Source organism: Scylla paramamosain, chromosome 15 (genome assembly GCF_035594125.1).
Source record: "Scylla paramamosain isolate STU-SP2022 chromosome 15, ASM3559412v1, whole genome shotgun sequence".
NCBI lineage: Eukaryota > Metazoa > Arthropoda > Malacostraca > Decapoda > Portunidae > Scylla > Scylla paramamosain.
This window is the reverse complement of record NC_087165.1, coordinates 11,602,163-11,616,157: the sequence shown is the minus strand read 5'-3', so window position 1 is coordinate 11,616,157 and position 13,995 is coordinate 11,602,163. Positions and strand designations below refer to the sequence as shown.

The window sequence follows — 13,995 nt, the reverse complement described above, 5'->3', positions numbered from 1 at the left end:
TCGGTACTGAACCTGAACATGGAGTCTCGCCTAGTTCTGAAGTAGCACCTTCCAACAAACAAACCTTAGTAATAGGCCTCTCGTAAGTAGCTTTAGTTGTACGAACGGCTACAGAACGCACTAAGCCATCAGCACTTGGATAAGTCTCCGTCACTAATCCAAGTGGCCATTGATTTCTAGTGCAGTGGTCTTGCTTTATCAAGATCAGATCACCTTTCATGACGTTTCTTTTTGGTGTCAGCCACTTTTGTCGCTCTTGCGCTCAGGGAGGGAGATAAAGCCGGCAGTCTATCTGTGGTAGAGCAGCCGCACACACCTTGTTGGATTTAAATCTGTGGATTTATTCCCTGTGAGCGCCAGAGATTGGTGAGTGTTCCTCTACTCGTATTATATTTGTGATAGGTTTAGGAATATATTAGGAAAGTGTAGTACTATGTTGCTTGCTATTCTCTCCTGTTGTATGTACTTTACGTTACACCCAGAACTGTTACATATATGTTGTGTTTTTTGTGATATTTCAACGTAAATTGTCATAGTTAGGTAATCAAACATTCATGTGAGATTTATGTGACCAAGAAGGGTCTTTACACCGTAAGGATAGTCACCATAGCTTGTTAGCTAGTAGTTTATTTTTCATGTATTTGTTAATTTCTTTTTCTTTTCTTTTTTTTTGACACGTGTGCATAGTGATTTCATTAATGTGTTGCTCTAATGCCTTCATGTGGACTCTGTGATGTTACTTATGTTAATTTTGTATTGCATAGAGATTAATTAAGGGTCCTTTTCCAGTTGGACCGTTCACCCTCACGTTCACTCTTACGTTCACCATATGGGACAAGTAAACACACACACGAATGAACGAGTGTCAATAACCTGGCGTAATGATATATCAAGAAGAAATACCCTTGTCTAACGCCCCTGAGTGGGTGTTATAACGGAATTTTCACACAGCTTGTTTCACACCCTGCCGTAGTCATTGCCGCTATAGAACGTTGTTAGTTGTGTTTAATTAAGGCATTAATTCTTGACTCTGATGGCGAAGTCTGCATAAGGCACGTACAGATTCGAACAGATGAAGAATGGCGTAACTGTGACGTCATCGTCCACAAAGTAAATGATACGGAATGCTCCCCAGTGATATGCTGTGAAGCATTGTCGAGTTTTAAAACGTGGAATGTCACTTAAGAATGATAAAAAGGTGAATAAAGAAGCACTTATTTCAGAGTTACAGTGAAGACAGGTGGCACTGAGCTGTAAACTCCCACGTTGTAGCATGGTTGAAGAAAGCTAAAAAAAAAAAAAAGTGCAATGAAGATGCTTTTACATTATAGTATAAAATACACACACACACACACACACACACACACACACACACACACACAGTCACTGTTTCCCAGCTTTCCATGACTTCACCTATTTCAGTCAAACAATATTAACATTTCTTCGTAGTATGATCACGGATTTTGGTGAAATTACCTGATTTCTGAATCATAATCGTTATTTCAGAGAGAGAGAGAGAGAGAGAGAGAGAGAGAGAGAGGTGGAGAGAGAAGGGAGAGTCAAGGACATTGGAATGTTAAGTTGCCTTGTCATGATTTTACCATTTTTCAGTAACTGCCGGGTAAATTTGAGAACATTTTGATATGAGGTATAATTGGAGGTGCAAGTTGATTCTGTGCTCCTCCGATCTCATGCAAAAATGTAACTGCCAACAATAAAGAAAAGAGAACAAAAAAATTATTGCCCTCGTTAGGATTAGCGCTCATGGCAATATGTAGGTTCTCGGCTTCCCTATTTCACGCACACTGGATTTGAGATGGCTAATGATATTTTTTTTTCATAAACTATAATTATTTCGTGGCTACCATAATGAATACCCCTTACTATACAAGAAAACTATTAGTTTCTTTGTTTTTATCTGGCATCGTGCACGATGTAAATTCTACAACATGGCAACGATTCCTTATAAGCTTGGTGGGTATTCTTACCCAGGGACGTTCTACTAGTGGACAGTTCCAAGTCATAGCAGTGAGCGCTACAGACCAGCGGTCCTGCTGGCACCTCACATCTGTTTCTTTAGTAAGTGACTGATGAGCAGTTGATGGCACGTAACTTATTTGTGATACACTCACAATAAGGAAGCATTGAAACAATGTAGTGGTTATAGAAAGGAGTTACATAAAATACACAAACATGAGAGCAGTTGCCACCTGTAATCCCAGAACCAATCTAGAACTAAATTTTAAGGCTGCGCTCATTACAGCAGACAACAAATGAAATTAGATCAGTAAATATAGCAAAATTCTTGTATAATATACTGTACGAATAGCGGTGAATATTTGTTTCGTTTACATTGGTGCGTCATGTAATAATATACATTTTACGACATATGAAGCATGTTTTGGGCTGTTTTTCATGTTTACTTTCCCTATTTTGGTCAGTGTTTGAATAGTAACTGTGTGTTATTGTCTTGATATATTCTTACCTTTTTTACTTTTACATTTCTGCTGTTATAATATGATCAATACGATTGAAGGAAACCTGTCATTTCTTGACAATAATATGAGAGCGTTAATCTCATTTTCGGCGGGGCATAGTGTTTCTTAAAAAAAATTAAAGGACTTTAATTGAATATGTGGGAAAAGGCTATCCAGCTGCAAGATGAAGTCTTGTGTGTAAATGTTACCTTTGACATCAACACTCTATATACTGGGAGCAGCACACTTGCAATACGTGACTAAGAAGAGTCTTCGCATTGTCATCTTCAAACCTTTGATCATTGTTCTCTTGATTCGTTCTGCATATGCACATTGATTAAAGGAAAAGTCGTATATCTGATATTTTTATATCATTTAGTGATTACGTGTGAAAAAAAGAAAATAGTTTATGGACTTGAGATCAGTGCAGGTGACCTTTTAATTATAACTTTTCGATATGAATATTAAAAGAAGTAAATGTTAATGATAATAGAATAATATAAACATAGTTTTGCACGACTCTTTTCCCCAGGGTCTTCAATTTTTCCAAAAGTTATTGATTACTTTTTAGAGCGAGACCAAAAGACAAGAAAACATTCACGTGGGAAAAGCATACGATGCAGAGGAATGAACTGTTTAATATCCCCTGTTTCCTAATAAGGTTATGCCAGACAACGTGAGGCTGAGGCTAATACCTAGTAAATCAGTCTCCTTCTTTGGGAAGTAACACGAAACGAGATAGCAATTTTACTGTATTTAAGTTCTTGCAACAAGGACCGGGGGAACAAGAAATGTTTCTCCTGAGAGCGGCTGAGATCTCGTACTGACCGATCTTTGGGTAGGACTGAGACCACTCACACACCACACACCAGGACAGCGTGGTCAAAACCCCTCGGGTTACAGTCCGTATCTATCTAGTGCTAGGTGAACAGGGGCTATACATTAAGAGGCTCGTCCATTTGTGTCGCAGCACCCAGGACTCGAATCTGGGCCTTCTCGGGTTGTGAGCCAAGCGTGCTGACCACAACATTACACAGTGTAATATGTGTGTGTGTGTGTGTGTGTGTGTGTTTGAATTAAGTGTTGAATATACGCACGCTCGGCTCATAACCGAGAAGGACGGTATTCGAGTCCCATGCCCGGCGAGGCAAATAGCAAGCCTCTTAATTTGTAGCCCGTGTTCACTTAGCAGCAAGTAGATAAGGGATGTAACGCGAGGGGTTGTGGCTTCGCTGTCCCAGTGTGTGGTGTGTGAGTGGTCTCAGCCTTACCCAAAGATCGGTCACTCGGAGCTCTGAGCTGTTTCCGTAGGGTAACGGCTAGTTGGGTGGCCAGCAAACGACTGGAGGTAAATGAATGACACACACACACACACACACACACACACACACACACGAGTGAGAGAGACCTATATAATATTCATAACCCAATAATCTGATGTACCAAAGAAAAAACAAACACCAACACATCTGGTGGTCCTGACTAGATTAATTGTCTAATGAGTCTCATGATTTATATTATAGTTGTTCGTGGCACATCTCCGCTGAGGGAGAAGAAACGAATGATGAAAGTTTTATTGTTGGTTAAGGTTTCGTACGTGGTGGTCGCTCCTGATGCTTCAGTGTTCCTTTCCTCTTCCTTTTGTTACCTGAAAACCGGGCTATTCACACAAACACTGTTCGACCGTGTGGTTACACCCTCTACACACTTCAATGTGTTTCGCCTCCGACCAGCAGAAAGTCATAGTGCATTTGTCTCCCGTTCCGGTTCCCTTCCCAACACGTCTCTACTTGAATAAAGGTTAGGGTGGGAAAATACGCTATACGTTGCCTTGAAGCTCAAATCCGCCTCATAGGCCTTTGATCCTGTGGTGGTTGATATGCTTTACCCAGGGGCGTAGCGTCACAGTGACGTCCCGGTTTTAAATTTTCCTTATCGAGGTATCCACAGGTGTTCATTTATCGAGAAACTCGAGGTAAGGATGAACAGCTGGGTAATATGTGGATCAATTGCTCAAGCACGGAATTGAATTGGGTCCGCGAATTTGTAGCTAGGCACTACATCACTTCACAACTTGCATGGCACAAGAAATCAAGTGAATGAACAGCACTGTCTTTCATGGCGAACTTGTCAACGAAACTTGCTGCTTACCTGTCGTTTTTTTTCTCTTGTAGATGGACAGTCGATAAAACTGACTTAATTCACATATATGACGCAGCAACTCCAGTTCGTGTCTGCATCCTTAATGCCATTCACTTTGCCGGGGCTGGCTGAGAAAAGACGCATTCCAATCTAAGTAATGCAAGAGAGTTGGATTGAGTTACGCGTCATGTCTTCCAGGCGGTCACACTTGTCGGTCACCTCCACTGATCACGTCTCCTGTGTGATCAGTGGGGATCATTGCATGCAGCCTCTCGGCATCTTTCTCTTTCATCTTAGCAGCTCTTGATCACTTGATCAATATTCACCAGTAAAATGTCGCTTCCGAAAATAGCAGCACTTCATGCTGTAGCCTGAGGATTCGTGCATTATTACACATTATTACATCCAAATATCACAGCATGCGTACTGGTAAAAGTAATCAAAATAATAAGTTAATACATGAATAAGTCAGTCATGTTCTGTTTCAGATTCACGCGCTTTCCAAGCATCCTTTGATTTCCAGTTCTGCATATCAGCCCCACGTCAGAAAAGATGAAGCAGTGGCTGATCAGTGGTCACGAGGTGGTGGCCATGGACGACGAGTGGTTGGAGAGGATAAAGAAGCATCAAAGTATGCAGTATAAGCACGGAGTGGTCCGCCTTATGCCCGAGGGGTGGCTGTACCCTGCCGCCGCTCCTGTCTTCCTTGATAAGCTGCAAACATTTGAGGTATCAGGGCACCTAATTTTGCTTATTAAGAAAAAAAAAAAAAATACACTGTTAGAATAAAAAAAAAAAAAAAAATACTATGTGTTAGAATAAAAAAAAAAAAAGACATTTTCGTTCCTTACAGTTTCGCTCAGAGGACGTGATGGTGGTGACCTTCCCCAAGTGTGGCACAACGTGGATGCAGGAGATCCTGTGGACCATGTTGCATAATCCCAACTTGGACAATCCGGAGGCCAGCAAGGAGCTCTTGCTTCGCTCGCTTGACATCAGGTAAGGGTTGTTTAACGTGTTACTGCAATGCATACATTTAGACAGTATGCCTGTTCACTGTATTGCGCTAAAATTTTTTAGTTAATTTGACATTGGTTTGTCAGCTGTGATATGATGCTAGACGCAGACTTGTGGGACGTCGTGAAACTGCATTCATTTGAAGATTTATTCAACACACTGTGTCCGGGAAAGAGTCTTGAGGACGGACTGAACATCCAATGTCTTGAGGCGACCCCTGGAAGGCGCGTCATAAAGAGTCACTTTCCGTTACAGCTAATGAGAAAAGACCTCCTTGAGAAAACAAAGGTAAGATGTTCCACTGGCACATGAGTTTTGTGAAAAACGAACCACTGTTTTCAAATGATGTAGAGAGGTGTTCATTTAGTAAAAATGATGTTAATTCTTTCCATAAGAGAAAAAAAAAATCACCACCAGAAAAAATTAAAGTTGCCAAATGTTAATTAAGGAAACAGTCGTATAGTATCTACATATCATTTATTTATTAAATGCTTTGAGAGAACATCTGGTGCTTTTTTTTTTTCTTTACGGCAAAATATATTGTAGTGTTTAAGGAATGCGCTTTCATAATTTAAGTATGTTGATTATCGTTAACTATTTATTATTTTTATGGATGTGGTAAGATATAAATTCACTGTCAAATAAATAAATAAATAAATATATAAATAAACTCTTTCAAGAGAGAGGTTTCAACACACTTATCCTTCAATTTTTGACCACCGCGTAGGACGCAATTCGGGGACCCGTATCACAGGGAGGTTTTTTTTTTTTTTTTTAAGATTTTTGTTGCCTTTGGCCGGTGTCCCTCTTACATAAAAAAGAAAAAAAAATGACTATCATACTCATAAATGTTACATTTTGTATGTGTATGTTGTCTGAAGGAGGATCACTATTCCATCTTTTTAAAATCTAAATTTATCAAGGTTGAACTTCTAATTCTATCCTTGTTACTACCCCAAAGGATTCTATTTATAAACCCTGCTTTACATCCCTTATGCCACATGAGGCGGAGTATATAACTTTGATGAGCTGCAACTGGAGAGCGTGCTCAACACAATTAGCGTGAAACGTTGTGTGAGGGCGACAAGACAAAGGTACTCGTAAATTAGGGTCACGTGAGTGCTTCATTTAAATCGTGACGATCACATCAGGTTTTCTGTCACTAGTTTCAGTAGAAGAGGTCGTTTCGCGGCCATTCCAGCAAATGTAAATATGATGTCCTGAAAGCGGTCAGGCATCCGGTTGCTAATCCACAGCAACATGGGGCGCGACAGGAGCATCCATGGTGACGATCACCTGCGATCGTGCCAACTGACAGAATGATCAACTGTGCTGCAAATATTTAATTTTCAGAACTATCAATTCAAATGCGAAAAAAAATGAAATGTACTTGATAGCTGTGTTCATTGCAAATAAGTAAGGATTCTATCAAGTTCTAAACCTGGCATTTCATTTTGTACACCAGTAATGACCTGTGACTCTACATCCTGATAGTTATCAAAATGAATTTTAATAAAACCATGATTCATATTATTACTCAAAATACTCGTAGGATGGTTTGCAATAGATCACCAGTTCTTTATTAGATATATTAATCTTCTGATTACACAGGTTGTCTACGTGGCAAGAAATCCCAAGGACGCCATTGTATCTTTATACCACTTCATGCGTGTGCTTCAAGTGTTCAATTACACTGCGTCTTTTGAAGACTTTACCAGAGACTTCATGAACTCTGAACGTAAGTACAGGAGAGAGAGAGAGAGAGAGAGAGAGAGAGAGAGAGAGAGAGAGAGAGAGAGAGAGAGAGAGAGAGAGAGAGAGAGAGAGAGAGAGAGTATAAGTTATTAGACCTACTGTATCCTCTCATTACTCAGCTGATCCACAAGATCCATGGTAACTTATTGTTTTTCACAGTCGTGTATATGCCGTACTGGCCGCATGTGAAAGCAGCCTGGGACCTCAGACATCACCCAAACCTGCACTTTGTCTTCTTCGAAGATATGAAAAGTGACATCATGACTGAACTAAAAAAACTGAATGAATTTACGCAAGCAAACTTAAGCCTCAAACAACTTGAAAACGTAAGTACCTGATTTCTGTGTTTGGAGCTGTAGTGTGAAAAGGACTGACTTTTGTACAGAGGGTGTCTGTAATGCTTGCATAGCTCAGAATTTGAATGTGTAAAAGGAAAGGAGGCAGTGGACACCTACAGCTAAGTTGACAGCTACAGCTAAGTCACTCCCAGTGACATGCACATATTGGGGGATGAGGATGTGCTGGTAGCCTGCTCAAGTCCCACCCTGTTTTTTTTTCGTGTCTCAAGGACACAGTGTGAAGCGGAGGCCTACAATCTAGAGATAACATCTGTATTATCACAACACTTCATAGATACACCACAACCAACAAAGTTTTATTATACAGCCTCAGAGTCTCCATACTGGGAGGGTAATATAAACATCCCTAAGCCAGGCTGTTCATTGGTTGCGGGCTCGAGGTGTCTTCACGTCTCTTCTGACTTTCCCTATATGAACTTCTACAACATTTTTTGGTCTTGACCAAACTTCTAAACTCTGGAACATAACTTCACCTCCATCAAACTTCGCCTTCTGTTCCCCATGTACACCTTGGTGTGTGAAGTCACTGACAGCGGACCCTTCACTGTCATGTATCGTATACTAGATTTTAGAGGTCCGCGGATGCGGAGGTGGATATGCATTTGCATAAGATTTGCATACGTAACTGCATAAAATTCAGTTACAGATGCGGATTTCTTTTACTTTCATATCCCCCGTTGCGGTTGCGGATGAGGATAATTTTTACACATCACATTAATACAAAGTGCGTTGTGTCTGCGACACAAAGGTTCAGAGAGAAGAGATAAAGAGAAAAGAAAAAAAAAAATAGAGTAATAGATATATAAAATAAGTAAATAATATGTTTCAAGAAAATAAGTAAAGAATATATTTCAAGAATGTAGAAGATGTAAGTGGATAAGAGGTGTACATGGGACAAAGGGATGGAGGTAGTAGAGGTGGGAAGGTGCAAGGTGGTGAATAAGGAAAAAACAAACAGGATTAGGGAACAAGAAAGGGGGTACCTATTCCCCATTACTTCTCTCCCTCTAATTCTTCACTCACATCTCACCCTTCCTAGCTCGTTATATTTATTATCTTTATCTTCTTCCTTTACTCCATTCCTCCTCATTTACCATTCGCCCACTTCCTTGCTCAAAGAATTAACCTTTTTTCGTTACGAACTCCCTTATTTTTCCACTCCACAATACGTCCGCTCCTCCCCCTGTTCCTCTCCTCTCTCTTGCTCTTTCATTTTGTCTAAAACTTCCCTCCCTGTCACCTCGTTTCCCTTTATGTGTCCAAGACGGTGTAGAGAGAGAAGGGAGTGTTACAGTGTTCATTCCCCACTCATTCCATAGCATTTACGCTCCCCCCCCCCTCTCTCTCTCTCTCTCTCTCTTTCTCTCTCTCTCTCTCTCTCTCCCCCTCCCCCTCTCTCTCTCTCTCTCTCTCTCTCTCTCTCTCTCTCTCTCTCTCTCTCTCTCTCTCTCTCTCTCTCTCTCTCTCTCTCTCTCTCTTTGTTACTTGAAAATGATGTTGCAAATATTGCTGGATATCTTTTGATGTTATAAAACAGGGTTACTGATTATAATGTGGATAGTATCTGCACTACTGAAGTAGATATTCAATACATCACAAATGTAAATGCAATGTGCTCTCGAATATTAATATTTTTTCTCCACCCAGTTACTTAATCTCTTCAACAGTATATGATGAGATTCAGCTCACACAGCCTTCCTTAATAGGGCGGATCCAAAAGCTTTTCGTTTCATATGTTCCTTCTCTTTAACAGACCATCTTGATTCTTTCACTCACCGAAGCAGTGCTGCATCTTATACGATCTTCTACCCTAATTTCCATAGGTACTGGTGTAATGACCATTCTAATTGCATGTCTCTATATTTTTTCGCTCTCTCTTTGCAGGACGTTTTTCTTACTGAAACCCATGTCTTGTCCACCTTGCTAATGCGAGAATTAACCAGGATCTTCAGTCTTCTGTATTTTTTACTGTTTCATAAGAGAAATGTTAAGAGACCTGCAAAATTAAATTGGCTATAGCTTTTGATCCCTGGTGTTTTAGGAAGCATCAGATCGGTGGTGGGTTTATCTCTTTTCCTTTGAGAGGTTTTCCTTACACATAAAAAAAATGGTTCCCATTTCAGTGCTACATTTTTCTCTGTACTTTTTCTTTTTTTCTCTTTAGATTGCAGACTACACCACATTTTCTAAAATGAAATCCAGAGGAGAGCCTATTCAGGATCCCATGTATCACAAGGATCTTCTGGAGAAGCACGGAGCTTACTTTAGGAAAGGTGAGTTTCACTGTAACAAGTTTATTGATTATTCGCATTTATTAAATAATTATTATACCAAATATCAAGCTTATCCTGCAATTTGCCAGATATTTTCATCAATGAAGAAAGAAAATTTTCCTTGTCAAAGATGTATCCAACAGTCCTTTTTTTTTTCTTTCATCTGTTCTCTCTCTCTCTCGTACATTATGCCTATTATTGAGATTCCTCGTCACGACACTTTCATGCGGTCTCTGGCCTTCATCCTTGGATGGCTTCTGGAGTCCCTCTATTGTCCTCTCAAATCGTGCTGCCATCTCTCACCTTGCCTGGTTAAAAATGTCCTTCTTTTCTCTCTCTAGAGGTTTGCCTGCATTGAACCTATTCCGAAGACTGGAAACAACTTTACTCATTCGGGCTACCTACGTATAACTTAGAAAATATTAAATAGGAGGATTGTTATGTATCAATCTGCTCACGATTCCCTTTCTTTTCATTAGTATGTATTCTGTAAAGGATGATCCACTACCAGATCTTTTAGCTTCTCAATCTGAATCGTGGTCATCAAAAGCTTTTAATATAATTTAGCGTGGAACTTTAATTTCTAAGTTTCCCTTTTACGCTATGAATCTCCACGCTCCTCTATGTAATTTTCTTTCTGAACGTTCTATCACTGTAGTGGTAGATGGTCATTGTTCTCCGAAATCTATAAATAGTGGTGTCCCATAGGGCTCTGTCCTGATGCAGCTAGAAATGTCTTTGAGGCAGGGAGTGCTACATAGTTACACACAGTTACACAGAGTTTCAAAGATACACAGGCCACAACGGATCTTGCGGTTCTCACGAAGTGACCTAACCTAAGTCTACTAAGATGATAGGAGAAAAAGACAGCAAAGCAGAAGGTTCTCTCCCCACTCTCCACTCCCTCCGGTATAGGCCGTACAGGAAACAGGTCGGAAATAAGTATTTTAATGGTTGGAGAAGTAAAAACCTGAAGAAAATTTTATAGAAAAGAATGAAAATAGACGAAATGAGGTGCTTCCATTTCCTGGAGACAAAGAAGTTAACCAGTAAGAAATGCTGTTAGCCGGCCAGCAGGATGCACAGAAGGAACGCGATAACTAAGTGCAAAGAATTGCGATTGTTGCCCTAATTATTGGGACAAACAGCAAGTGAAAACGAAAAGATCGGATAACAAGAGGATGACCGGTAAGATTAAATGAGTCAGGTAGGCCGTTAAGATGGTTAGTGAACAGAAGGATGAAAAGGCCTGTCCTTGAGGAACTGGGCTTAGGGCAAGGATGACAGACACGCTTGAGGTGGCAGGTTGTGACAGTCTGAAGGAGCAAGACATTGCTATTTTTATGCAGGTTTCGGAGGAACATCTGTGCATCAGTTATCGAAAAGCTTTGGAGTATCCAGTTTTGGTCAATCATGTCCATACAATGTGTGGTTCAGATGGGAAAGTGAATAATTGGAGCACCTGTTCCAGGGTTGACCGGGGACTGGAAGAAACACTTCACTCCGGAGCTGCTGGAAGAGGTCGACCGGTGGATTGAGAAGAATGTTGAAGTGACTGGCATATGCTTCTAGTGAATCATGAATGTGCCTCAAACTGCCTTACAGCTTCTGTAAATTTTCAGTGATGATGTGCTGTAGTATGCAATAGTTTCCAATATGTCACACACACACACACACACACACATATTCTTTACATTTTCAGTTTAACTGCCTAAAGAATAAACCGTTTATTATTATTATTATTATTATTATTATTATTATTATTATTATTATTATTATTATTATTATTATACACACACACACAGATGGGTAGATAGATAGGTTTATTGGCTACCAGCTGAATGCAGAGTTAAAAATGGTTGTTAGAGATAGCTTTATATGATCATTATAATTATTTACCCATTATTTCCCACACATTATCTGCCTGCAGTCCAAGAATATTTGTTAACTGCGAAGCAGAATCTAACAGCTACTAAACTAATTATCTGAGCAAATAATTATATAACTATCACACTGTTCCACCACACGGTCACCCACACTAAATGATTTCTTTTTATCAACCTCACCGTTTATGACAAAAACATTTACTCTCATACCATGCTCTTGACATTATATGGAAAACAATAATTCTTGCTCTGAGGTCACATAACTTGCCTATTACTAGATGAGAAGCTGTACTACGTTACGCATTACATTCTATACGCTCATTGCTTTGCGCAGCAAGTAATGTTACTTCCCATGAGCGCCTCTTTAACCATCAACGAAAGACAAGTACTGCCCTCTCTGTGCCAATGGCTCACAGTACCGGGACCAGTTCTAGTAAAGCATCACGCACGACATTCCAAGTATGCACCTACTATGGCTGACGAAGCAGAACCCTTCGAAATTAACCCACGGTGTGCTCTTGTACGCTTTCTCTGTGGAAAGGAGACTTCTCATTGAAACTTGTTTCACTGAGGGATTTAACACCCTGTGGGGACGCACCGACTATCGAAGATGGCCTGTGTAAAAGCGATCAAAATGTTAAAGAGGAACAAGCACATCTACCTCTAAACATCTCTCCTGATGCTCACCTAAGTAATGGTTCCTTGCTTTGGTGTGGATAGTAAAGAATGGGTTGTGGTCAATCGTATCCTGAACACAATTCAGGTGAGTTACATATATGTGTATTTCTTGCTTCTATACGGTGTTGAGATTGTTTGGATTATTGTGTCTATGTAAGAGTATAATATACTCTTGCAACAACATGACTTTTATATCATAAATGTTTATATTTTAAATTATGATGATGCAAGTATGCAAATCTTTGTCGATTAAACCTCATTGTAAGGCACTCGAGTTTTGCTTTTTGACGATTAAACCTTACTCTAAGGCACTCGAGTTTTGCTTCCTCTACCTCGGGACGGGTAGCAAAAGTAAAGGGCGGCAGAGCATCCGCAATTTGGGGTATAGTAGCAGCAATGATGGTTGAGGTTGTGGACTGGGGAGGCGGGATGGGGCGAACTTGTCAGTGGTATGGGCGAGCAGGGCGGCAGTGAGGTGTGATCCACTGTGGCCGAAGCTGGTGCTGCTGCCTTCCTCTTCCACCGATAACGGCGTTTCCTCCTACGCTGTGCTTTGGGAAATGTACATGAGTGGCAGCGCCTGCTGCAGTTGTCCCCCTGCCTGACCCCCTTCCCCAGAACCTGGGGAGCTCGTTGGTCAGGTGTCCTGAGTGGCGGAAGTCCTATGAAGACCAGACCACTCGGCCACCTGTGCTCACACAATCTGCTGTAATCGAAACCCCTTAAGAAATTATCACTGTCATTACAAGAATAAAGATAAAAATAATGACGATAACTCGAATAATCTAAACACTAGTATTAGAAATTAAGAAAATTACTGTTTACCATAAAAACTCGTTTTCTTCAGCATTATTTTCAAAGAAAATGTAAAAGCATAGACTCCACCAAATAGTGCATTGTCAGTAATAGCAAATGTTTTGATTGCGTGTTTGTTATTCACTCTTCTTATTCTTTCAAAAACACGAGTTTACATATCAATCCACAATTCCAGTGCTTGAATGTCTTTTGATAGCAATTATGTACTAATTCAAGAAACTTCAGAGACCCAGCAACGTCCATAACAGAAGCTGATAATATTCTGCAACTGGTCAGATTCCTTAGGCGCTATGGTTATGTTTCCTCTTTGACTATAGTGTATGTTAATGACCCGTTTTAGGAAACCAATATAAAGTTGCGTGTGATAAGAAATCAACAGTGCAGGGAGGAACCTTCTCCTTCCCCCGCGCCTCCTGATATTCTTTCCTGAATGTTTCATCTGCCTGGGGGACAGGGTCGGTGGATTAGGATGTTATGTTCTATTAGGATAAATTATGTTAGCTCTGGCTACGATGTAAGGTGCGGGAAGATGGAAGGTTGCAAAGTTGCGAAATGAGTCTACTAGCCAGTTATTGACCGTAAGAGGATTAGC

General features: G+C 40.4%; 1 protein-coding gene across 5 annotated transcripts; it reads left to right on the top strand.

The window, feature by feature from the left end:
- Window positions 1–218: 218 nt before the first annotated feature.
- Window positions 219–12,898, top strand: LOC135107434 (sulfotransferase 1A1-like). Of its 5 annotated transcripts, none has more exons than XM_064017289.1 (8): window positions 219–366; window positions 5,108–5,348; window positions 5,473–5,618; window positions 5,723–5,924; window positions 7,248–7,374; window positions 7,551–7,717; window positions 9,915–10,023; window positions 11,495–12,898. In XM_064017289.1, exons 2-8 carry the CDS (start codon window positions 5,172–5,174, stop codon window positions 11,593–11,595), a joined length of 1,029 nt encoding a protein of 342 aa, XP_063873359.1. In that variant the 5' UTR covers window positions 219–366; window positions 5,108–5,171; the 3' UTR covers window positions 11,596–12,898. The 5 variants fall into 5 exon arrangements, with proteins under 5 accessions (XP_063873359.1, XP_063873358.1, XP_063873362.1 ...); XM_064017288.1 differs by lacking the exon at window positions 219–366 and adding an exon at window positions 1,964–2,079; XM_064017292.1 differs by lacking the exon at window positions 219–366 and adding an exon at window positions 1,998–2,079 and having other exon boundaries at window positions 5,143–5,348.
- The last annotated feature ends 1,097 nt before the right edge of the window (window positions 12,899–13,995 follow it).